At 46.0% G+C, this 24435-nt stretch overlaps 1 protein-coding gene across 1 annotated transcript; it reads right to left on the bottom strand.

Annotated features, from left to right (window-relative positions):
- Positions 1-1756: 1756 nt before the first annotated feature.
- On the bottom strand, positions 1757-13783 carry CYP2E1 (cytochrome P450 family 2 subfamily E member 1). Its single transcript, XM_040486890.1, has 9 exons — positions 13570-13783; positions 12477-12636; positions 9330-9479; positions 8742-8902; positions 7889-8065; positions 6726-6867; positions 4408-4595; positions 3824-3965; positions 1757-2879 (listed from the first exon to the last, which is right to left on the bottom strand). Exons 1-9 carry the CDS (start codon positions 13744-13746, stop codon positions 2689-2691), a joined length of 1488 nt encoding a protein of 495 aa, XP_040342824.1. The 5' UTR covers positions 13747-13783; the 3' UTR covers positions 1757-2688.
- Positions 13784-24435: the final 10652 nt, after the last annotated feature.

Below are 24435 nucleotides of genomic sequence, written 5' to 3'. Positions count from 1 at the left end.
CTAAAGGGGTTAGAAAAGGAGCAGCAAATAAAGCCCAAAGCCAACAGAAGAAGGGAAAAAATAAAGATGAGAGCAGAAATAAATGACATAGAATACTTGGAGCACCTAGGTGGTTCAGTCAGTTAAGCATCCAACATTGGATTTGAGCTCACGTCATGATCTCACAATTTGTGGGTTCAGGCCCCACATCGGGTTCTGTGCTGGCAGCACAGAGCCTGCTTGGGATTCTCTCTTATTCTCCCCCTCTCTCTGCCCCTCCCCTGGTTGCACTGTCTCTGTCTCTCTGAAAATAAATAAATAAATAAATAAATAAATAAATAAATAAATAAACAAATAAACAAATAAACAAACAAACTTTTTTAAAAAAGGATATGGAATAGACCCCAGTCTATGGTACTTTGTTACAGCAGACAGGACAGACCAAGACAGTCCTCCCCTCCCTCATGCACTCCACCCTCGCTCTTTCCATTTTTGCCAAATGTGGTTCAGATCACTGGAGAGTTTCTCAAGCTCAGACTAATTATCAAGGTGGGATTACCTCCTGTTTATAACCAAGCTAATAACCTAATGCCACTGTCTGGATCAGTTAAACATTTACACTAAAAAGGCTCCCACTCTCCATTCCAATGCTTATTCATCAGTTTTGAGTACTTTAGAATTTTCCTAGGGCATTTTCTAAAATTTAAATCCTCTAAGCAAATTAAAAGACATTTTCTTTTATTTTTCTGCTGGAAGCAGTGTCACTCACCAGGTAGGTGTTGTAATTAAAATGACAGGCACCTTTCAGAATGGGGCAGCTGGTCCTCCTCGGATTATGATTTGCCAATCTGTCAGTGTTCGGATTTGTTAGCGCCTCATGGGGGATAAGGTGGCATGCCCATCCTAATCCCAGAATCAGTGGTTATGCTACCTTATGTGGTGAAGGGACTTTGGTTGTGTGATTAAGTTAAGAACCCTGAAACAGGGAGATTAGCTTGGGTTATCTGCGTGGGCCTAGTATTGTCACATGTCACAGATTTTGAGTCTAGACTGCTCTCTTGTCCATCAAGAGAGCAGGTGAAGAATTGAATACAAGAGAGGCTAATGTCTGGGAGGGGACAAGAGCCCTGAGAAAGAGTCCTTTCTCCATATTTATTAGGATCAGAAGGCTCACATATGTGATGGACATGTAGAAAGAGACAATAAAACAGTGATCATTAACTCGTGTGTGTGTGTGTGTGTGTGTGTGTGTGTGTGTGTGTGTGTGAAAAGGGGCTTCAAAAGTATGCAGTTCTAGGGGTTTGGGTCAAGACAAATCAAAGCCCCCGCTCTGAGCAGACAGCCATTTACTGCAGGCACCAGGCACTGTGTCTGTTTATCTTAACTTTTCTAGGGGCTAAGGCAGATAGAGCATGCTACCTCAGAGTCCACAAGGTGTTTTTCTTGCTAATTAGCTCTGGGCGCTTTCACCCCATAGTGGCTTTCTGCCCTATGCTTTGTTTTACCTAATGAAGACCTCTTCGTGCTTTCATCCTGCTGCAGAGGCTTTCTGCCCCTACCTGTTCTTGGACACTTTTGTCCTGTGGAGGTGGCTTTCCACTCTATGCTTCATTCTAAGCTGGACACTTTTGCCCTGTGGTGGCTTTCCACCCTAAGCCTTGTTAGCCCATTGGTGCAAGCTCAGAGAATTCTTAAACTTATTCCCCACAGTCACAGGACTCTTACAAGAGGCAGGCAGGAGGGTTAGCCAGAGAGAGATTGAAGGATGCTACAGTGCTGGCTTTGAAACATTACTTGTTTTATTCAGGAACACTTAGGCAGGATTTCTGTGTGCCACATGGTGTTCCAAAGGCTCGGCACACCACCCTGTGCAGCCCTCATCCTCTATTTCATGGAGGGGCTTCTAGCACACCCACAGACAGTCAATCAGGGCCTGAAGGTTGAGCACAAAGAGACCTTTGCTGTGTGTCAGTGGGGTGGGGGCAAAAAGCTCTTGTTCCAAATTCCTCTTCTGTTTCACAACATTGTTTAATGCACTGAGCTGATTAATGATTTCCTCATTTCTGCCTCATTTCATGTAAGGTCCCCATGTGCCTAGAGTTTTTTCTTCCAGGTACAAAGTCACATTTTAACGTTAAGAGACAATAACAGATGTCTATGTTGACTTTTCAGTCATATTTTAATCATAAAATATAGCCCAGAAGAATGCTGACAAGTAAGTCCAAAGGGATACCTTCATGTCCTAGGGACAGACGGTAGGGGATATATTTTAGACGTGGCTAACAGGCCTTCAAAGGTATATTACTTCCCCCTTTTCAAAGTACACAATTGCATTTGTATTGCTTTATGTGAACCCTGGTGACTGGCTAGCTCTGCTTTCCCAGAAGAGGTGTTTACACCACAATGGTCTCACTCACCCTTGTTTCCAGGGACTCGAATACAGATTCAACTAGGTCATCAATTGTTTCAATTTGTTTAATTAGTCTTACACAATCTGTTTTGGACTTGGCTGTCAAATTCTGTCTGATGAATGTGACTCTGGAAAGCGGCATCTCTGAGCCAATTTATTCCCCGTGAAGCCCTGACTGCCCTTGATGAGACTGTGCAGGGAGAGTCCTCCTGGAGGCATCCAAGGGGATTTGGGAGAGCAGGAAGACTCCAGGCTTGCATCAAAGAGCCTAGGACAGGGGTCTTCAGGGCATGTGTGCCTCACACACCCGAACGGGGAATGACACAGAGCTTGTAACGGGGTGGGATTTTGGCAAACCCAATTGTGCTGGGACTGAGATCGATATCCTTGGGGTCAACGAGAGGCTTCAGGTTAAAGTGCTGCAAAATGGCGGACAAGAACAGGAACAACTCCATGCGAGCCAGGCCTTCTCCAACACACACCCGCTTTCCTGCAAGTGACAACAGTGCTGCTGAGACTCCGAGGCAGCCTCAAGACACAGCAGCACTGCTACAGGCGAGGCAGCAGAGGGGGCCGGGGGGAGGAGTTTGTGGCTAAACTGTCACCCTAAAGCAAAACTGACCCCTCTCTGCCTGTTGAAAGGAAGCACACAACACATTTCAGTATAAGAATATCTGTGATAGACATATTCCGGGACCAGCCTTCATACAGCTTCCGTCACCAGGACTCAGCAGCATAAGCATACGTTAGGTTGGGAGAGTGATCTCTGTCCAGTGCTCACCCTGACATCCTACAGGAAAGAACCGGGGCCACAGCTGGAAGCCAAACACTAACGCTGGGTGTTACTGAGCTGGTTATATGATCTTCCCTCCCACCAACCCCTAGGGAAAGGCCCTGGAGAATGAGGCCAAGGGCCCAAGAGAGGGCCAGATGGTCCCATGATGAGTCCAGGTAATCAAACATTAGATTTTGCTTATTAACCCTTGTTTAAAATTATGGAGAATTAGGTACTAGAGTTTTGAAAGACATTCACTAAGTCCTATTAAATACATAAGGGTTTCAGCACTGAATGAAATATCTGCTTTGCAGAAATAATAAATCATCTCATTCCCAGGACCTCCAGTAAGAGAATGTCATTTGGGCTCTGTGAACAGGGACAGACACCTCTGGGACATGTTGTGACCAGAAGCCAGGCCCTGGTGCAAGTGCATGGCCACAGCAAAGAGCACAAACCAGGGACAGACACATCTGGGACATGTGGCCAGAAGCCAGGCCCAGTGGAGGTTCACAGCCATGGCAAAGAGCACAAACCAGGGACAGACACATCTGCGACATGTGGCCAGAAGCCAGGCCTGGTGCAGGTGCATGGCCTCGGCAGAGAGCAAAAACCAGGGCAGCTCCCCGGGGAAGGGGCTATGTCTGCTCTCTTCTTACCTGCAGAAAATGCCTTGAAATAGTCACTATACTTGAACTTTCCACTTTCATTCAGAAAGTGCTCTGGCTTAAACTTCTCTGGATCAGGGAACTCTTGGTTGTCAAACAAGAGGGAGTCCAGCGTTGGGACCATGACCGTACCCTAGAAGTAGCAAAGGCCTATGTCAGTCCATCAAGTTAACAGAACATGAGCTTTCCACCGGGACCTCCAGTTGGGGAAGTCATTTGCTTAAGGACTAGATGGAAGGCAGTCAGGGGTCAAGTCTAAATAGTGACAAGAGCTGTAATCTCATCAGAGGAGGAGCCCTGGGCAAGATTGTACCATTGTTGGTTTCTGGGGTTGGGAAATACCACAAACCCAAGGCACTGTCCCAGGGTCCCCATTCCAGATTTTCTCCATTTCTTCATCACCAGGCCCATGTGAGGACTGCTGGGAAGCAGCACTCTGCAGGTGGGAACGCTGGCCTGGCCCCCACCATTCAGCCACGTCCGCCCTTGGAGGCTGGAGGATCCCGCCCTTTGGAGGCTGGCTGATGTGCTGGCGGGGTGGTGCTCAGCGTGTGCACGCCAGGCTCACATCTGACCTTGGGGATGACGTATCCTCTGAACATTGTGTCCTGGATTGCTTCATGGGGCAGGTTGGAGGGCAAGAGGTCGATGAATCGCTGAATCTCATGCACCACGGCATCCATATAAGGCATCTCTAACCGGTCCTTGATGGCAGGGATTCGGCTTGGCCCAATCACCCTGTCGATTTCTTCATGCAGTTTCTCTGCCACAACATGAACAGATGTAAAGGATCAACTCCAGACTGGCTCAGCACCCATGCCCCCACCCATCTGGCAGATGCTTATGGAGCACTGTCAGCAGTGCTCCAGGGCATCCTGGGCACCACAAGTGCCAAGACGGCCAAGCTCTGTGAGTCTGTTTAAGCTTCTCGCATGTTAGCCTCTAGATGATCATAGCTAATCCAGTTCTTGTCATTACACCAGGAGTAGAGAACAGGAGGGTCTTAAGACCTTCTAGTTGGAGGATGGGGAGCCTGAATGGCTCAGTCAGTTAAGCATCTGACACTCGATTTCAGCTCATGTCACAATCCCAGGGTCAAGAGATTGAGCCCCAAGCCATGCTCCACACTGAGCGTGAAGCCTGCTTAAGATTCTCTCTCTCTCTCCCTTTGTCCATCTCCCTCACTTGTGCTCTCTAAAAAGAAAAATACAAATTCTAGTTGGAGCAAACTCTCGTCATTAGTTATTAATTACCCCAGGCTGGTTCATTGCATGTTTCAGGAAGTGTGGATGTGGAAGGCAGATTGGAAACAGACGTGCATGGCCTTCTGCATGAAGAACTAGGAAGCAGGGTCTGGGTGTCCCTCTCTTCCTGGCAGAGGTAACAGCAACCTTTGAGTTGGGCTGGGCCTCTCTGAGCTTGAGATTCCCTGTGGGCCTTCACAACATGTTGAGTGAATCACAAAACTGTGTGCCATGTGGTTCCCAGGTAAAGATGTAAAACACACAATGTGGATCGTATGCTGACATTTAACAAGCATTGAGTGTATGAGGTTGAGCACAGAGATGACACAGCAGTCCTGGGACACTGCCAAGTCTGGGGGTGGGCAGCAGGGCGGCCTAAGGAGGGGCTTTGGCTGGCTCTGCAACCTGTTCATTCCAAGCGCTCTGAAGCAGATACTGTGAAACATTAACACATGTTACATTTTGTAGTAGCGTATGGCTCTCAGTCATATTTATTTTCCTTTTCTCTATATCGTAAGTTACTCATAATTAATCATGTAAAACACTTTTTCAGTCTACAGTCCCCCTGGTACAGACTGGTCAGAAGTTCTCTCAGATTTGTGAAAGACTTTCCTCCAGGGGCTTCTGGCTCCTTCACCCCTCAGCCTTCTGTGAGACAGAAAACTCAGTGGGCTTGGAGTCAGATGGACCAGATCTGATCCTGGACAGGTCACATTCCACATCACTGTGGGAAATTACTTCAAGCCCTATAATACCTACCGGTAAGTATGCAGTGTCCTGGAGTGCTTAGACCCATGCCTGGCACACAGCAGAAGCCATATTATTAGAAGCGGCAGCAAGCAAGCCTCGGGATGGTGAGGGGTCCCCTGGAGCGGAACCCAGGGGAAGGGGGGACACTAGGCCTGGCCACTAGCCATGAGGGCACTCTCACCCCAGGCAGTGGCTCCCTTTCCTTCCTCTTTCCTGGGAGGTCAGCACCCTACTAACACATTGATGCCCTCTCAGTGCCTCTATTTGGCCCATGCCCAGGGCGGGCACCTCTGGGGCATGGCTCTATGCATGTGCGGCACCAGAAGCCTCCTGCCCTTCTGAGGCACTCAGAGCCCCACCTGGCCCCGGTGCAGGAGGAGCCCCTGGGGAAGAACAACGCAGTTCAAGGAGAGCAGGCAGCCTTGGGACATTTTTCCCTGGGGATCCTGTCTTCTGGTCCCCATTCTTCCAGTTGGGTCAACTATGCCATGGAGGCCATGGCCCCATCCCGCACTCTCTCTCTGCTCTGCCCAGGAGGCCAGGTCTGGCTCATGGACAAGGTAGACATTATTTTCACTGTCATAGATAGGTTATATTATGGGCTGGAATGCAGGTGGCATTGCATTTTTCCATGCTGGTGTTGGCTCTTTGTTTCTGAAATCAGGTGTGTGTCAATGGCATGTGGTGGGACTGGTGTTCAAGAGTGGCATGTCCCTGTCATATACAAGAACACTTCCATTGAATTCATGCCGGCGATTCCAGTCTCACTCCGCTGAGGGTTAACAAGCAATGCCAGTTTCCATTTGCAGGCAGAAAGCGAAAGCCCAAGTGCTCCAGCCTGACCGGTCCAGGGGGGACGGCTGCATGGCCCCAAAATCTTTGCCCACTACTTGGCATACCTTCGATCTCTGGGTATTTCATGAGAATCAGGAGCCCATATCTCAGAGTGGTGCTGGTGGTCTCTGTACCCGCAAAAAACAGGTCAGCTACGGTGGCAGCAATGTTGTCAAAGGTGAACCAAGGCTCTTTGCTGTATCTTTCCTGCAGATATTAGAGACAGCCAGGGACTCTATAAGAGGGTGTCTTCAGGTGGATGAGAAAAGAGCCTGACAAGCCTGCCAGCTCCCAGGGAAGGGGGCAGGTGTGCGTGAGGCTATCCCATGGAAACGTGATCGTCTCCACCACACAGGTAGCAGCACCAAGGCTCCCACAAAACTGGCCATTGGCAGGATTGTGCCCCTCACCCAGGGTGCTGAGTCTTGTGCTCCTTCTACAGAGCTGAGGGCTGTCCTGGGGAGTAAGGCTCTCCCCTGTGCAGAGCCGTGACCTCCAGCAGCCCAGAGCTGAACTGTGGGGCCTCTGCTAACAACCCAAGAGTCGCAGGGGTTGCTCTTGGCCTTCTCCAAGCCCACAGTCAGCACCATTGATTCCCAGGAGGCAGGAAGTCACCAAGAAGCCAGACACCAGGGTGGGGCAGTGAGGACCCCAGTGATAGATCAGCTTCCAGGGAAATCAGTTCCAGAATTCACATGCTGTTCTAGAGCCCCAAGAGACGTCAAAGGAGGGAGGAGAAGCGTCACCATCTCAGTGGGGGGCCTGGAGGGCCGTCAGGTAGGTAATGCTGGCGAGGCCTGGAAACCCTTGAACTCATGTACAATTTGGGGGTTATGTGCTGAGGAAGAGTGTGGAGGCCTTCACACCAAATGAGACACAGTCATCAAAGTCAGAAAGATTTCGGGGCCATGAAGTACAGCCTGGAGGGGGCCACAGGAAGGGCCCATGCACCAGCCCCACAGCCACTGATGGCTCTCCCAAGAAACCCCTCTTGCTGGCCAGCACTGCAGACCTCCTATGGTGTTTGAGGCCAGCCAGGCAGGCTGGCCCAATCTCCACACCCATGGGAGCAGGTGTGGTGGTCATATGAAGCCAGAGTGGTGTAGAGCCAGCAGCACCCATGCCCAGCGGGGGCAGTGTGGGTTGCAGCTGCGTCGCCCCGCCCCCCAGCAGTCTCAGCCCCTAGCAGGGAGCAGAAGAGCTTCCCTACTCGTGGTGTCTGCGGTACCTTCTGCATCTCCAGGAGCAGGCTGTCGGTGAAGTCCCGGGGGCAGTTGGGGTCCAGCGACTCCTCGTGCTCCTTCACCCTTGCTGCAGTATAACTTTTTATTTCATACACATTTTTTATTACTTTTCTATGGTTTCCAGGCAGGTAGCTCATATAGCTTGGGAAAATGTTATATAACTGGGGGGGGGGGGGGAGGGAGGAGGGGGCAGAGAGACAGAGACAGAGACAGAGAGACGGAGAGAGAGAGGGAGAGAGAGAGAGAGAGAGAGAGTTATCTTACTATTCTTTCTTGCAAATGCAACATGGTTTTGTGTCCTGGGCTAAAAACTTTTCCAATTTGAATTGATGGCCATCAAACTGTGTTATTTAGAACATTTTGGTTCGCAGTAACTTTTTGGTGCCACGACTTCGGGTGTGCGAAGTCACGTGTTAGTGCAGTACTGTTTTAAATTTTTTTTTCAACGTTTATTTATTTTTTGGGACAGAGAGACAGAGCATGAACGGGGAAGGGGCAGAGAGAGAGGGAGACACAGAATCGGAAAAGGGCTCCAGGCTCTGAGCCATCAGTCCAGAGCCTGACCGGGGCTCGAACTCCCGGACCGCGAGATCATGACCTGGCTGAAGTCGGACGCTTAACCGACTGCGCCACCCAGGCGCCCCAGTGCGGTACTGTTTTAAAGCGTAATACCGTAGGTGTCCCATGGTCAGCGAGGGGAACTTGGGGCCTCGGGGAGGTTCCAGAAGCAACATCCAGGAGCAAGCGCCTGGGGCCCCCGCCCATCCCCCAACCCCCCACCTTGTCCTGTGCCAAACTCAGAGGGCAGGTGCAGACTAGGGGGTGGGGGAGCCTCACTTGGAGCCAGCTGGTGCTGAGCAGGTGGAAGTTCTCATTGAACAGCTTCTGTATCCTCAGCCCGGTTTGGTCCGTGTAGTCAAAGCGCTTGCGGAAGAGGATGTCTGAGATGACGTTGCAGGGAGCATAGCCCAGAACAAAGGTGGGGTCGAAGGGCTGCCCTGGACCACAGATGAGCTGTCAGGGACCCTACGCCCCAACCTACCCCTCCCCCCCCCCAACTAAGGCTTTCTAGCACCTGGGAGCAGTGGCCCTGAACACAGCCCAAACTCTGAAAGCCTTGTGAGAGCTACTGGGGGGTCCCCTTCTTTTTGGCGCCCTTGCTCCACCTGAGGTGGAGAGGACCCCTAGCTGCCAGAGGTGCCTGAGGGTAACGTGATCCTGTCGGGGTCAGCGGCTGCTGATGACTCTGGGGCCCAACAACCCACCCCAGGCAGTGCGCACGAGGACCCAGCCCTGCCCCCCCAGACCCACTCAGTGAGCCTGACAACCTGGCCCTGACCCCCTCCCCTGCCCAGGCAGTGCGCACCAATCCCGACCCTGCGCCCCGCCCCAGGCAGTGCACACAAGGACCCCGCCCACACACACCCTGGGTCTTCCGGAACGCTTCCATCAGGAAGGGCACCTCCCTCTGGATCCGCTCCTCATTGGCAAGCTTCCCCATGCCATAGTCCCGGAGGATGCTCAGAGACAGGCGCCGGGTGTCCTTCCAGCTCGGCCCATTGTTGAACGTAATTCCTAGGGCAGAGGGAACAAGCACCCAGTCACAATACACGCCAAGGGCAGGGTGACAGCCCAGGCTGCCCAGCTTCGGAGAAGCCTTCTCGGCTTCTCCCCACTGCTCCTTTCCCCACTGCATGTCCCCTCCCAGGGGCGCCCTTCTTACCATCAGTGTGCCTTCTCCTTCCACTTTGCCTGGAGACCTCCCCAGGGGACACAGAGCCTCAGCTGCACAGCAAGACGAGCCCCCACCCCTTTTCCCTCTGTTCACAAAATTCCCAAGAAGCTGTCCTGTTTCCACTGATTTTTAACCTCCACACTGCAAATACCTTAACTTGAAGCTATGTGGCTTCTCAGAAAGTGTCCTCACTAAAACCTGAGCTGTCACTCAGCTCCCAGACTCTGCCCACCATTGGATCTGGGAAGACCTCACTCATGTTCCCCTTGGAGGGAAGAGATCTGAGGAAGGCCAAGGCAAGGTATGTTCTAGAAGGAAGTGTGGCCGCATGGGAGGGACAGGGAGGAGTGAGATGACGAAGCACAGACCAGACTGAGGGTCTCATTTCCACCTTGCAGGGAAGCATGAGGTGGGGAAGGACAGGTGGACTGACAGACAGCATGGCCCCCTACTGGGTGTGGGTGCACAGAGAGTACACGGCACCCAAGGCCCTACTTAGACATTAGGGTTAGATTTGGTTAAAAACACAGCTGGGATGGAGTTTGGGGGTCCTGGGATCAAGTCTGTGCATGCTGAGCTCTCGATCCCTGCTGGACGCTGCAGAGGCTGCTGGGTGGATACCAGGGACACAGCTCAGAGCCCAGAGGGAACTCAGGGCACAGGTGACCACACTCCCACGTGTCTGTGGGACCACTGACAGCCTCAGGGGGAGGGCAGCCTCAACCTTCCAGTGGCAGCAGCAGACTCACTGACACAGGATGCAGGGCAGACAAGTGAGGGGACCAGGAGGCCAGAAGACAGAGCTGTGAGCTGGGTCCCCAGTCCTGAGGACCCAGGAAGCTGCAGAGAAAGGAGGAAGAGGGAGTGCCCAGTGGACGCCCCCTCACCTCCTCCCCCCAGCCCTTGGCTCTGACATGGTGACTGAGGAGGGACAGGCAGGGAGGTAGATAATTTTAAAATGGCAGAGAGAGGTGCACCTGGGTGGCTCAGTTGGTTAGGCGACTGCCTTCAGCTCAGGTCATGATCTCACAGTTCGTGAGTTCCAGCCCCACGTCAGGCTCTGTGCTGAGGGCTCAGAGCATGGAGCCGACTTCAGATTCTGTGGCTCCCCTCTCTCTACCCCTCCCCTGATCACACTCTGTATCTCTCTGTCTCTCAGTAATAAACAAACGTTAAAAAAATTTGTTTTAAATGGTAGAGAGAGACGGAGACAGAGACAAAGACAGAGATAGAGACACAGAAGGAGAGATTCCAGAGGAGCCAAGATGTTGGGGTCCAAAACAGGCTGAGATGGATATGATAATGATTCTCTGTCATAGGTTTATAAACATTTACTGAAATGAAAAAAAAATTTTTTTTAATTAACATGAGCCTTGTGCTCACTATTATGCTGATAATTAACATTTGCATTGTTATCCCTGGGGAACCAGATGTATCCCATGTACAGAGCCTGGGCCACGTGGCACATGTGAAAATAGGACTTGGGAGCCACTATCAGGAGGGGATGAAGCCCCCTTTGAGTCCAGCCCATGGAATGGGAAGTGGCCCTGGCCTGGCTGCATTCAGGGACCCATGACTTGGACGAGGGGTGGCAGATAAGGGCTCCCTGGAGCTAGTACAGAGCTCCTTGACCCACAACTGCTGTTCTCGTGGGGCAGCAAAGCTCCTGTGGTGTTAATGACAAACAGTGACTAGTTAACTTTGCTTTTGACAACCCCAAAGAAGTAAAACCCACAACATCCAAGAGAGAAAGTCAAATGCCACTGATAGTGACAGGGTATGACCTTGGGAATGTATACAGGAATAAGGGGACAGCACCATGAGAACAGCGCACACAACAGGAAGCACATCAATTTGAAATTTCTGCATAAGATGGATACAGGTTTTCCAGAGGTTTGTCACCAAAGCTAAGCCAGTAGAAACTAGCGCCTGCAGGGTTTTGTAGGGTAGATGGGACATGGCTTCATTTCCAATCTGCTTTAGAATCTCACTAAAATGACAGTGAGCAAGTGGAAAGGAATGAGCACGTGAGGCCAGGGGGGCAGGAAGGGGCAGGCAGGGAGCTCACAGGGGTGTGAGCAGGTGCCCCCCATGAGCTCCAGGATGTCCCAGGAGACACAGGAGGTGGGGATTGGAGTCAACAGTCTGGACATCACTCAGATAAAAACCAGGCAGGTCCCCAGACCCCAACAGGAGGTGACAGCACGTGTTCTAGATACGGGGAACCCAGGGCGCTGGAGACATGGGCTGCCGAATAAAGAGAGCTGAGGCTGGCAAGACAGGATCATGTGGAGGTCCCTTTGTGAGCTGGGGCTGCGCTCAGCACCCTTCCTGGTCTAAGAACACCCCAGGTGCAGTATCGGAGGCCTCCTCATTGGAGAATTCGAACTGCAGATGAGCTAAGCCCCACAGACCAGCAGAATGCTCTGTGGTGTCAGTGCCTCATCTTAGGTGAGGGACCTTGGAGGGTGGAGCCTCGACACCCAGGAACAGGTGGGGCTGTGAGTGGAGGCTCTCTGGACTGAGGCTACACCCAGGAGGCTACAACGTGTGCAGGAGGAAGGCACAGCTCAACTGCTGGAGGTATTTTCCTTTGTGGCATTTCTCTGCAAGCACACATCTGTCCTGCTCACCAATGCATGGGTGCTTGAGGTCCTACCTTTTTTAGAGCAAGTCTGTCATAGTAGCTTTCAATACAGTATGTGCTGAGCACCTGAATTGTCCGAGGGTCTCTTTACCTTTCTATCTTGTACTATTTACTATGTGGCTGTCATCACTGGTATTTCACGACCTGGCTGGTCCCCCACCATAGGGGTGCTCTGAGAAGTGGGGCTCACCTTTTTCCTTGTGTGCCTCAAACGCATAGATTTCTCCTCTGCCAGAAAAGTCATTCTTGTAGTCGAGCAAGACTTCCTTCACTGCCTTATAGCCATGCAGAACCACGGTGCGCTGGGAGCCCAGGTACAAGGTGAACACAGGCCCGTACCGCTCTGCCAACTGCAGAGACCAGCAAGCAGATAAGTGAGGCCACTGGGAACTTATGGAAGAAGTCGGACAGGCTTTAAACTGACCCCCAAAATTGTTATTCACCAAGAGAAGACAGAGGGATCTGGGAAAAGACAGTCTTTGTCCAGCCCAATTTGGAAAGACTCTCCCCATAGAGGCTTTCTTCTGCAGGGAGGGAGGTTCCAGCACACCTAGGCACCCTGAACACAGTTAACTTGGTGGGCTGACTCCTGCTCCTCCTCTGTGGCCCCTTTGACCACATCTGTGCCATCACCCCCACTGTCTGCTATCCCCAGTCTAAGTCCTGGACCCCAGGGTGCTACTGGAGGACCCTGAGCCAGCACTGTCCTGACCTCCACAAGTCCATCCTCCATGGTGCACAAAGCACTGTCAACATCTCCCTACTGCAAACACTAGGCAAGCCTGCTCTTGGGCATTCTTTTATGAACTCATGTAACAGATTTAGCAACTCATTCAGTTTTTAGATTCTTTAGCTCATTCACTGTTCACAACAACTGTAGGTGGAGGTGCCACACAGGTTGACCACTATTCACCCTGTTGTCTGGCATCTACAGTGTGCACCTGGTGTGAATATATGGCTTCTCCGTGCTTTGCAGTGGCAAACAGCAGCAGCAACCCCAGCCACACTGGCCTCACCAAGACATCCAGTGACAGAGCAGTTAACACTGGGCTCAAGCAGAGGCCTCTGGGGATGACCATGGCCAATGCCCACTCAAGGGCTCCACGCCCATGCTGTACCACCAGCTAAATATTTTTAATGTCACTCTTGGATACTACTGTTCAGTCAGTTCATTCATAACAGGCTTGTATTGAATAGCAACCTGTCTGACAATTAATTGAGTGCACATATATTATGTCTAATCTGTGAATTCTCCTCCCCCAAATCAATGATATTTTTCCTACCTTGGTTAAAGATTTGGGAACATTCTTGAAATCCAACTGGAGAAGATTCCCAATAATGGGCAGTGGGAAAGGGCCAGGAGGTAGTTTCCAGCTGCTGTAGATCTGCTTCCAAACAGAGATAAGCATTAGGGTGGCCATCCACACCAGCAGGGCAACTGTGATGCCCAGGGCAGCCATGGTGACTTTGGGGTCACTACTGACTTGTGAGAATGCTCTGGAAAAAAAACAAAGCTTTTATAACACACCCTCAGGAAGGAGGGTAACCATCCAACCAATGCCACCTTCCTTTTCCTTGGGCTCAAGATATTAATTTATAATTAACTACTGTTGGCCATCATTTCAAAGGCTGATTCCTGTAGCGCTTGCATCCAAGAAGCTCCATCCCAGTACCCACTTTATGATCCCCAGGGTCTGTCAACACTGAATGCTGGCATCTGCACCAAAGTCAGCCAACACAACATCCAGGGGAATATCACCAACCCATAGGTCAGACCATGGACACCGGTTTGGACAGGAGGGTTCACGTTAAGTTTACACGTGTTGTTTGGGGGCAGGATCTATGTGCTGCATCAATTATGTGCTGTCTCCATGGCCAAATGCTAGATCTCATAATGCAAGTCTCTGAACATCTGATCAGGTTCGCCTGAGCAGCCTCCAGTAGTACCTGAATCACTAGCAGTGAAACGCATAGGACTAGAACAGGGAAATTCAAGAGCTGAATTCCACTCCACTTGGTCAAAGCAACTGGAAAATTCGGAAGAGGAAAAAAGAAAGAAAAAGAATTTACCACTTTTGAAAAAGTTAATATCTATTATAAAAAAGTATATTTTTGTAGAAAATTAGGGGACAATTTTTCTTTAGAATAATTTTTTTTAATTTTTTTTCAACGTTTTTATTTATTTATGGGACAGACAGAGACAGAGCATGAACGGGGGAGGGGCAGAGAGAGAGAGGGAGACACAGAATCGGAAACAGGCTCCAGGCTCCGAGCCATCAGCCCAGAGCCCGACGCGGGGCTCGAACTCACGGACCGCGAGATCGTGACCTGGCTGAAGTCGGACGCTCAACCAACTGCGCCACCCAGGCGCCCCTAGAATAATTTTTATAAAACTCTAAAAAAAATTTACATTAGGCTCACATTAACAACTCGGGCAACAACAGATGTTGGCGAGGATGTGGAGAAAGCGTACCTCTTTTGCATTGTTAGTGGCAATGCAAGCTGGTGCAGCCACTCTGGAAAACAGTATGGAGGTTCCTCAAAAAACTAAAAATAAAGCTACTCTACCACCCAGCAATTGCACTACTAGGCATTTATCCACAGGATACAGGTGTGCTGTTTCGAAGGGACACAGGCACCCCCATGTTTATAGCAGCGCTATCAACAATAGCCAAAGTATGGAAAGAGCCCAAATGTCCATCGATGGATGAATGGATAAGGAAGATGTGATATATATATATACACACACACACACACACACACACACACACACACACACACAAGGGAGTATTACTTGGCAATCAAAAAGAATGAAATCTTGCCATCTGCAACTCCATGGATGGAACTGGAGGGTATTATGCTAAGTGAAATTAGTCAGACAAAGACAAAAATCATATGACTTCACTCATGAGGACTTTAAGAGACAAAACAGATGAACATATAAGAAGGGAAACAAAAATAATATAAAAACAGGGAGGGGGACAAAACAGAAGAGACTCATAAATATGGAGAACAAACTGAGGGTTGCTGAGGGGTTGTGGGAAGGGGTATGGGCTAAATGGGTAAGGGGCATTAAGGAATCTACTCCTGAAGTCATTGTTTCACTATATGCTAACTAATTTGGATGTAAATCTTTAAAAAAAAGGAAGAAGAAGAAGAAGAAGAAGAAGAAGAAGAAGAAGAAGAAGCAGCAGCAGCAGCTTGGGAAATACATGTATCACAAGGAGAAATAAAAAAAATTACATTAGGATTTTTACTGGGTTTGTTTCAAATCAATGAATTAATTTGAGCAGATTTTATACTCTTGCAATGTCTTGTCTGTTTATCCATGAACGTCGCAGGGCTCCACTGCTCCTCGGGTCACCATTAGTCCTTCACTGGGAACTTTCACCTGCCTATTGGGGCTGTTTCTAGGCATTTCACTGAGCTTTTGTGCACACATGTGTGTTTAGAATGAAGAGAATGCTTTTCATTCTGTCTTCTAACTGGAGATATAGAGAAGATATTAATTGTAATTTTATACTTTTATGTTGGTAATGAATTTTTTGTATAATGGAAAGTAGGATAAAAGATGAAAAAAAATGAAAGCCATCTTCTATGCTTTCATTTATATGAAAATGAGGATGTACCTTATATACCTAACCCTAACCCATTTTCTTTCTCTCAAATTATTAGCCATGTGGGCAATGCATTGATTGTTCTGTATTTATTTTTTTTCATTTTTAATGCTTATTTATCTTTGAGAGAGAGAGAGTGGGGGGGGGGGGGCACGGGCAGAGAGAGAGGGAGACACAGAATCCAAAGCAGGCTCCAGGGTCTGAGCTGTCAGTACAGAGCCCAACAGGGGGCTTGAACTCACCAACCATGAGATCCTGCCTGAGCCAAAGTCAGACGTCTAACCAACTAAGCCACCCAGGCACCCCTGATTGTTCTGTATTTAGAACCGCAGCCATGTTACTTGTGTTTTACTTGTTAACTCTCCTGTGTTGGTAAAGGGTGTGAGTCTCTGGCAGCATTTGGGGGGTGGGGTGGTCTTTGTTCCTCTCAGCTGTGCTGTGCCCCTTAAGATGGAATAGACCAGGCTGGTTGAGTCGTGGACCCTGTGTGGGAACCGACAAGGCTGATCAGACTGTAGACCCTGTGTGGGAACTGACACTGTGGGTTGGATGGTAGACCCTGTGTGAGTTTCACTTGGCCTTGCTATCCCTTCCAAGAGCTAGTGTGGGGGCAGGTGCACCCCTCAGGATGGAAACTGAGCTGTCTGGACCCTCTACCCTCTTAATCTGCCGTAAGGCCCATCTGGGTCAGACACCCACTGAGTTCACACAACATTTCTCCTGTTTGCTTGTCCCACTTGCTGCTGCTGGAGGAGGGGGCAGAGTCAGCTTCCTCTCAGGCTCTCATTCAAGCCGGGGTGAGGACAGGCTGTGTGTGCGGTAGAGCAGGCCTCCTGGCTCCCACTGGCTGAGAACAGCTGTGCCTGGGCATCTTGCCAGGAAGGGAGGCTGAGGGCAGGTGCTGGGAAGTCTGGACCTCACAGGGGTGCAGTTGTGGTTGGGGCCAGGTCCCCTGCTCTAGGTCATCAGTCCACTTGGACTGTTGGCACCCAAATAACATCAACTGTCAGGAAATTATCAGGAATTTACCTGTCAGGAAACAATATGGAGACGCTTTATTGAAGTTTAACAATTGTGTGCAAAGATTAAAAGACCATCTTAGGGGTACCTGGGTGGCTCAGTGGGTTGAGTATCCAACTCTTGATTTCAGCTCAGGACATGAGCTGAAATACCAGTGTTGTGGTATTGAGCCCCATGTTAGGCTCCACACTGAGTGTGGATCCTGCTTCAGATTCTCTCCTTCTGCCCCTCTCCCCACTTGCGCTCTCTCTCTCTGTCTAAAATAAAAAAAGAGAGAGACCTTTTTAATTAGGAAAGTAAAGCATGCTCTTTGTAACATATTCAAGCAATGCAGAATTGGATAAAGCAAAGAGTGAGAGTCTCAGACTCTCGTCACGGAGGTAGCTTTCCTATTTTAAACCCCATTAAGAAAGAAAATTTGCTGCTAATTCTTTCTTGTTGTTTCTGATTTTTGCTATACTTTTTAAATGATTTCTTTTGCACGTATTAATTCTGTGTATCAATCCCATGCATACATTTAAAAGGGAAATGTGAACATATCTTTTGGGTAAAGTGAACTTTAAACAGCTTCCTATGTGCTGCCATGGTGTTTCGCTCCAGGTGGGAGCCACACCTTCGACACTTCTTGCAGAATTAGAGGCAGGAATGTGAAATAAAGTCCTAGGAAAATATCCCAGTCTTCTTTTTAAAAAGTCTGCCTGCCTAAAATGAACAACACAAGAAACAACAGATGTTGGTGAGGATGTGGAGAAAGGGGAACCATGTGCACTATTGGTGGGAATGCAAACTGGTGCAGCCACTGTGGAAAATAATGTAGAGGTTCCTCAGAAAGTTTAAGATAGGGCGCCTGGGTGGCTCAGTCAGTTGAGTGTCCAACTTCGGCTCAGGTCATGATCTCGCGGTCTGTGAGTTCAAGCCCTGTGTCAGGCTCTGTGCTGACAGTGCAGAGCTTGCTTGGAATTCTCTCTCTCCCTCTCTCTCTACCCCTCCCCTGTTCACACACACACTCTCTCAAAATAAATAGATAAACTTCAAAAAATTAAATTTCTAAAAAAACATAAAATAAAGTATATGTCTTATAGATAAATGTAAGATGGCCATTTTGAAAAATCCATTATGACAATCTCTGCCTTTGTCTGGAGTGTGTAGTTCATTTAAATTTAATATCATCACTGATATGGTAGGATTTACATCTGTTATTTTGTTATTAGTTTTCTGTGTGTCCTATGTCTTTTTTGGTTCTCTCTTTTCTATTATTTTCTGTGGGTGTGTTAAATCAATATTTACAAGTTTAATACTTTAATTTCATTTTTACTTATATAGTCATATAAATTATATTAAATTATAATATATTTATGTAATATAATATATTATTTTATAATTCTGTTAAGTGTAATATTATACTATGCTATGGGTTATTTTCTTGGTTGCTCTAGAGTTTACAATGAACATCTTAACTTAAAACAATCTAGTTTGTATTTAATACAAACAATTTCAATCATATACAAATTCACACAAATATAGCTTTTTCCTCTCCTCCTCTTATTTTTTTTGTCATACAAATGACACTATTATACATTATAGCTTATCAATACTATTTTGTACTTATTGATTCATGCAGTTGTCTTTTAAATCAGGTAGAAGAGTTACAAGTGAAAATACATTTATGCTGCCTTTTCTGTTCATCTATGTGGTTACTTTTACTGTTGCTCTCTATTTTGTCACGTGGAATGAATTACTGTCTAGTGTCCTTTCATTTTATCCTGAAGGGTGCCCTTTAGTATTTCTTGCAAGACAGGCCTGCTAGTAATGAATTGTCTCAATTTTTGTGTATCTGAGAATGTCTCAGTCTCTCCTTTTTTGAAGAATTGCTTTTCTGTATATAGAACTCTTAATTGTCAGTATTTTTCTTTATGAATTTTGAATATATCATCTCACTGCCTTCTAGCTTCTATGGTGTCTGATGAGAAGTCAACTGTTATTTTTAATGAAGACTGTTCATATATAGGGACTCCCTTTTCTCTTGGTGTCTCCAGGTTTCCCCCTTTGTCTTTGTCTTCTAACAGTTTGAATATGAGTATCTGGATGTGGCCCTCCTTCAATTTATTTAACTTGGAGTTTGTTAAGCTTCTTGAATATGTAGATGAATATTTTTCATGAAATTTGGGAGTTTTCAGCTACTTCTTCTTCCAATAGTTTTCTTGTTCCTTTATTTTTTCTCTACTTCTGGGATGTCCATCATGCATATATAGATATCTTGATGATGTCCCATAGGTCTCTGACGTTATGTCTATTCTTGATTTTGACAAATTTTACTTGTTCCTCATTGTTTTTACAGAGAAGCAGATTTGGAGGTTCTTAACTCTACCATTCCTATGCCCTTTGTCAGACGTATTTAGAAGTTTTCCAAGAAACTGCCAGGAACCTGAAATTGTTTTATTACTGATTAGAACATGGGCACACCTATCTGCAAGAGAGATTTGAGAGTGAGTATTTACTTTTTCCACACTTTATAAATGGATATGTGCAAAGAAGGAAGTAATTGGGAATAGATGTTAGATTATCAATTAATAGTATGTGCAACACGAGGGGGTTAAAACTTTTCTGTGTAGAAATCTGGAAGGCCAGAAAGAAGTGGCAGGAAGTATTCAATGTGCAGAACGGAAAAAATATGCAGCCAAGAATTATTCTCCCAGCAAGACTGTTATTCAGAATAGAAGAGATAAAGAGTTTCCCAGACAAATAAAATCTAAAAGAGTTTGTGACCGCTAAACCACCCTGCAAGAACTTTTAAGGGGGGACACTTTGAGTGGAGGGAAAAAATACCAAAGCAACAAAGACTAAAAAGGACAAGAAAACATCACCAGAAACACTAACTCTATGGACTACACAATGGCAATAAATTCATACTTTTCAATAATCACTCTGAATGTCAATGGACTAAGTGCTCCAATAAAAAGACATAGGATATCATAACGAATTAAAAAAAAAAAAAACAAGCTCTATCTATATGCTGGCTACAAGAGACTCATTTTAGACCTAAACATGCTTTCAGATTGAAAGTGGGAAGATGGATTTATAACCAGCAAAGAAACTGAGTCAGTAATCAAAATTTTCCAAACAAATAAGAGTTCTGGGCCAGACGGCTTCCCATGGGAATTCTACCAGACATTTAAAGAAAAGTTAAGACCTATTATTCTCAAACTATTCCAAAAAATAGAGATGGAAGGAAAACTTCCAAACTCATTCTATGAAGCCAGAATTACCTTGATTCCAAAACAAAAAGACCCCTCTAAAAAGGAGAATTACAGGCCAATGTCTCTGACGTACATGGATGCAAAAATTCTCAGCAAGATACTAGCAAATCGGATCCAACAGTACATTAAAAGAATTATTCACCATGATCAAGTGGGATTAACTCCTGGGCTGCAGGCATAGTTCAATACCTCCAAATCAATCAACGTGATACATCACATTAATAAAAGAAAGGATAAGAGCCATATGATCCTATCAATAGATGTAGAAAAAGCATTTGCAAAATAAAGCACACTTCTTGATAAACACCCCAAGAAAGTAGGGATAAAAGGAACATATGTCAACATCATGAAAGCCATATAGTAAAGACCCACAGCTAATATCAGCCTCAATGGGGGAAATACTGAGATATTTTCCCCCTAAGGTCAGGACCACGACAGGGATGCCCACTTTCACTACTGTTGTTCAACACAACAGGCCAGGAAATCCTGGCCTCAGCAATCAGAGAACAAAAAGAAATAAATAGCATGCAAACTGGCAAAAAAAAAAAAGTCAAACTTTCACCTTTTGCAGATGACATGATACTCTACATGGAAAACCCAAAAGACTCCACCAAAAAATTGCTAGAACTGATACGTGAGTTCATCAAAGTCGCAGAATATAAAATCAATGCACAGAAATCGGTTGCATTTCTATACACCAATAATGAAGCAGCTGAAAGAGAAACCAAGGGGCTGATCCCATTTACAATTGCACGAAAACCAAAAGATACCTAGAAATAAACCAAACCAAAGAAGCCATAGATCTGTATGCTGAAAACTATACAAAACTTATGAAAGAAATTGAAGAAGACGCAAAAAACTGGAAAAACATTCCATGTTCATGGGTTGGAAGAGCAAACACTATTAAAATGTCGATACTGCCCAAGGCAATATACACATTCAATGCAATCCCTGTGTAAACAATACCAGCATTCTTCACAGAGCTGGAACAAACAATCCAAAAATTGGTATGGGACCAGAAAATATCCCAAATAGCAAAAATGTTGAAAAAGAAAACCAAAGCTGGGGGCATCACAATTCCAGACTTCAAGATGTATTACAAACTGTAATCATCAAGACAGTATGGTACTGGCACAAATACATATACATGAACCAATGGAACAGAATAGAGAACCCAGAAATGGACACACAAATGTATGACCAACCAAACTTTGACAAATCAGGAAAGAGCATGCAATGGGGGGAAAAAAGCAGTCTCTTCAGCAAATGGTGCTGGAAAAACTGGACACCAACATGCAGAAGAATGAAACTGGACCACTTACTTACACCATACACAAAAATAAATTCAAAATGGATGAAAGACCTAAATGTGAGACAGGAAACCATCAAAATCCTAGAGGAGAACACAGGCAGCAACCTATTTGAACTTGTCCACAGCAACTTCCTACTAGATATGCCTCCAGAGGCAAGGGAAATAAAAGCAAGCATGAACTACTGGGACCTCACCAAGGTAAAATATTCTGCACAGCAAAGGAGAAAATCAAAAAACTAAATAGCACCAAGAGAATGGGAAAAGATATTTGGAAATGACACATCAGATAAAGGGCTAGTATCCAAAATCTATAAAGAACTTACCAAACTCAACATCTTCCCCCCCAAAAAAAAATCCAGTGAAGAAATAAGCAGAAGACATGAATACACACTTTTCCAAGAAAGATATCTAGATGGCCAAGAGACACATGAAAAGATGCTTAACATCACTCATTATCAGAGAAATACAAATCACAACCACAATTAAATGCTACCTCATACATGTCAGAATATCTAAAATTAACAATTCAGGAAATAACAGATTTGTAAGGACACAGAGAAAGAGGAACCTTCTTGCACTGCTGGTGGGAATGCAAACTGATGCAGCTACTCTGGAAAACAGTATGGAGGTTCCCCCAAAAATGAAAAATAGAACTACCCTATGATCCAGAAATTGCACTACTAGGTATTTATCCAAAGGATACAAAACATCTGATTTGAAGGTATACATGCACCCCCAATGTTTTAGCAGTGCTACCAACTGCTAAATTCCCAAATTATGGAAAGAGCCTAAATGTCCATCAAATAAGGAATGGATAAAGAATATGTGGTATACATACACACACAAACTCACACACACACACACACACACACACACACACGCAATGGAATACTACTTGGAGACCAGAAAGAATAAAATCTTGCCACTTGTAACAACATGGATAGAATTAGAGTGTATTTTTTACTTTTGTTAATGTTTATATTGTTTTTGAAAGAGAGAGAGAGACAGAGCATGAGTGGCAGAGGGGCAGAGAGAGAGGAGGGAGACACAGAATCAGAAGCAGGCTCCAGGTTCTGAGCTGTCAGCACAGAGCCCGATGCAGGGCTCAAACTCACAGACCATGAGATCATGGCCTGGGCCAGAGTCAGGCGCTCAACCAACTGAGCCAGCAGGTGCCCCAAGGGAATTAGAGTGTATTATGCTAAAAGAAATAAGTCCATCATACAAAGAAAAATACCATATGATTTCACTCATATGTGGAATTTAGTAAACAAAATAGATGAACGTAGTAAAAGGGAAGGAAAAATAAAATAAAAATAGAGGGAGGCAAACCATAAGAGACTCTGAAATCCAGAGAACAAACTGAGGGTTGCTGGAGGGTAGTTGGGTAGGCACTTGTCGGGATGCGCACTGGATGTTATATGTAAGTGATGAATCACTGGGTTTCTTCTGAAACCAATAATACTATGTATATTAACTAACTTGAATTTAAATAAATTAATTTAAAACATAATAATAATAAAGCACAGGAAGAAAGAAAGAAAGAAAGAAAGAGAAAAAAAGAGAAAGTGAGTGGATGCAGAACCACCTGTCAAACTAATGCACATCAAAAGAAAGCCAGAGTAGCCATACTTATATCAGACAAACTAGATTGTAAACCAAAGTCTATACCAAGAGATGAAAAAGGGCACTGTATCATAATAGAAGGGTCTATCCAACAAAGATCTAACAATTGTACATATTTATTCCCCCAACTTGGAAGAACCCAAATATATATATCAATTGTTAACAAACATAAAGAAAATCATTGATAATAATATAATAATAGTAGGGGACTTTAACCCCACTTACAGCAATACACAGATAATCTAAGCAGAAAATCAACAAGGAAACAATGGCTTTGAATGACACACTTGACCTGATGTACTTAACAGATATATTCAGAACATCTCATCCTAAAGTAGCAGAATATACATTCTTTTCAAGTGTACATGGGACATTCTCCAGAAGAGATCATATACTGAGTCACAAATCAGCCCTCAACAAGTACAAAAGGATCAAGATCATACCATGCATATTTTCAGATTACAGTATGAAACTTGAGGTCAACCACAAGAAAAACTTTGCAAAGCCCTCAAATACATGGAGGTTAAAGAACATCCTACTAAAGAATGAATGGGTTAACCAGAAAATTAAAGAAGAAATAAAAAAGTACATGGAAGCAAATGAAAATGAAAACAAGACAGTCCAAAACCTTTGGGATGCAGCAAGGGTTGTCCTAGGAGGGAAATAAATTACAGTACAGGCCTGCCTCAAGAAGCAAAAAAGACCTGAAATACACAACTTAACCTTACACCTACAGAAGCTGGAAAAAGAACAACAAATAAAGCCTAAAGCCAGTAGAAGAAGGAAGCTGGAAAAAGATGAGAGCTGGAATAAATGATATAGAAATACACACACACACACACACACACACACACACACACGCAGTAAAACAGATCAATGAAACTAAGGGCTGGTTCTTTGAAAGAATTCACAAAATTGATAAGCCCCTAGACAGACTTATTAAAAAGAAAAGAGAGGGGACCCAAATGAGTTTAGAAAAACGAATGTGGGGTGCTTGGGTGGCTCAGTCAGTTAAGCAGCCGACTTCAGCTCAGGTCATGGCCTTGTGGTTTGTGAGTTCGAGCCCCGCATCGGGCTCTGTGCTGACAGCTCAGAACCTGGATTCTGTATCTCCCCCTCTCCTCTGCCCCTCCGCTGCTCATGCTCTGTCTCTCTCTGTCTCTCAATAATAAATAAACGTTAAAAAAATTCTTTTAATGAATTAAAGAAGAGAGACCACAACCAACACCACAGAAATGCAAACAATTATAAGACAATACTATGAAAAATTACATAGAAACAAACTGGGTAATCTGGAAGAAATGGACAAATTTCTAG

Source organism: Herpailurus yagouaroundi, unplaced genomic scaffold (genome assembly GCF_014898765.1).
Source record: "Herpailurus yagouaroundi ecotype Mexico unplaced genomic scaffold, PumYag 163, whole genome shotgun sequence".
Lineage (NCBI taxonomy): Eukaryota > Metazoa > Chordata > Mammalia > Carnivora > Felidae > Herpailurus > Herpailurus yagouaroundi.
This window is presented reverse-complemented; position numbering and strand designations above follow the sequence as displayed.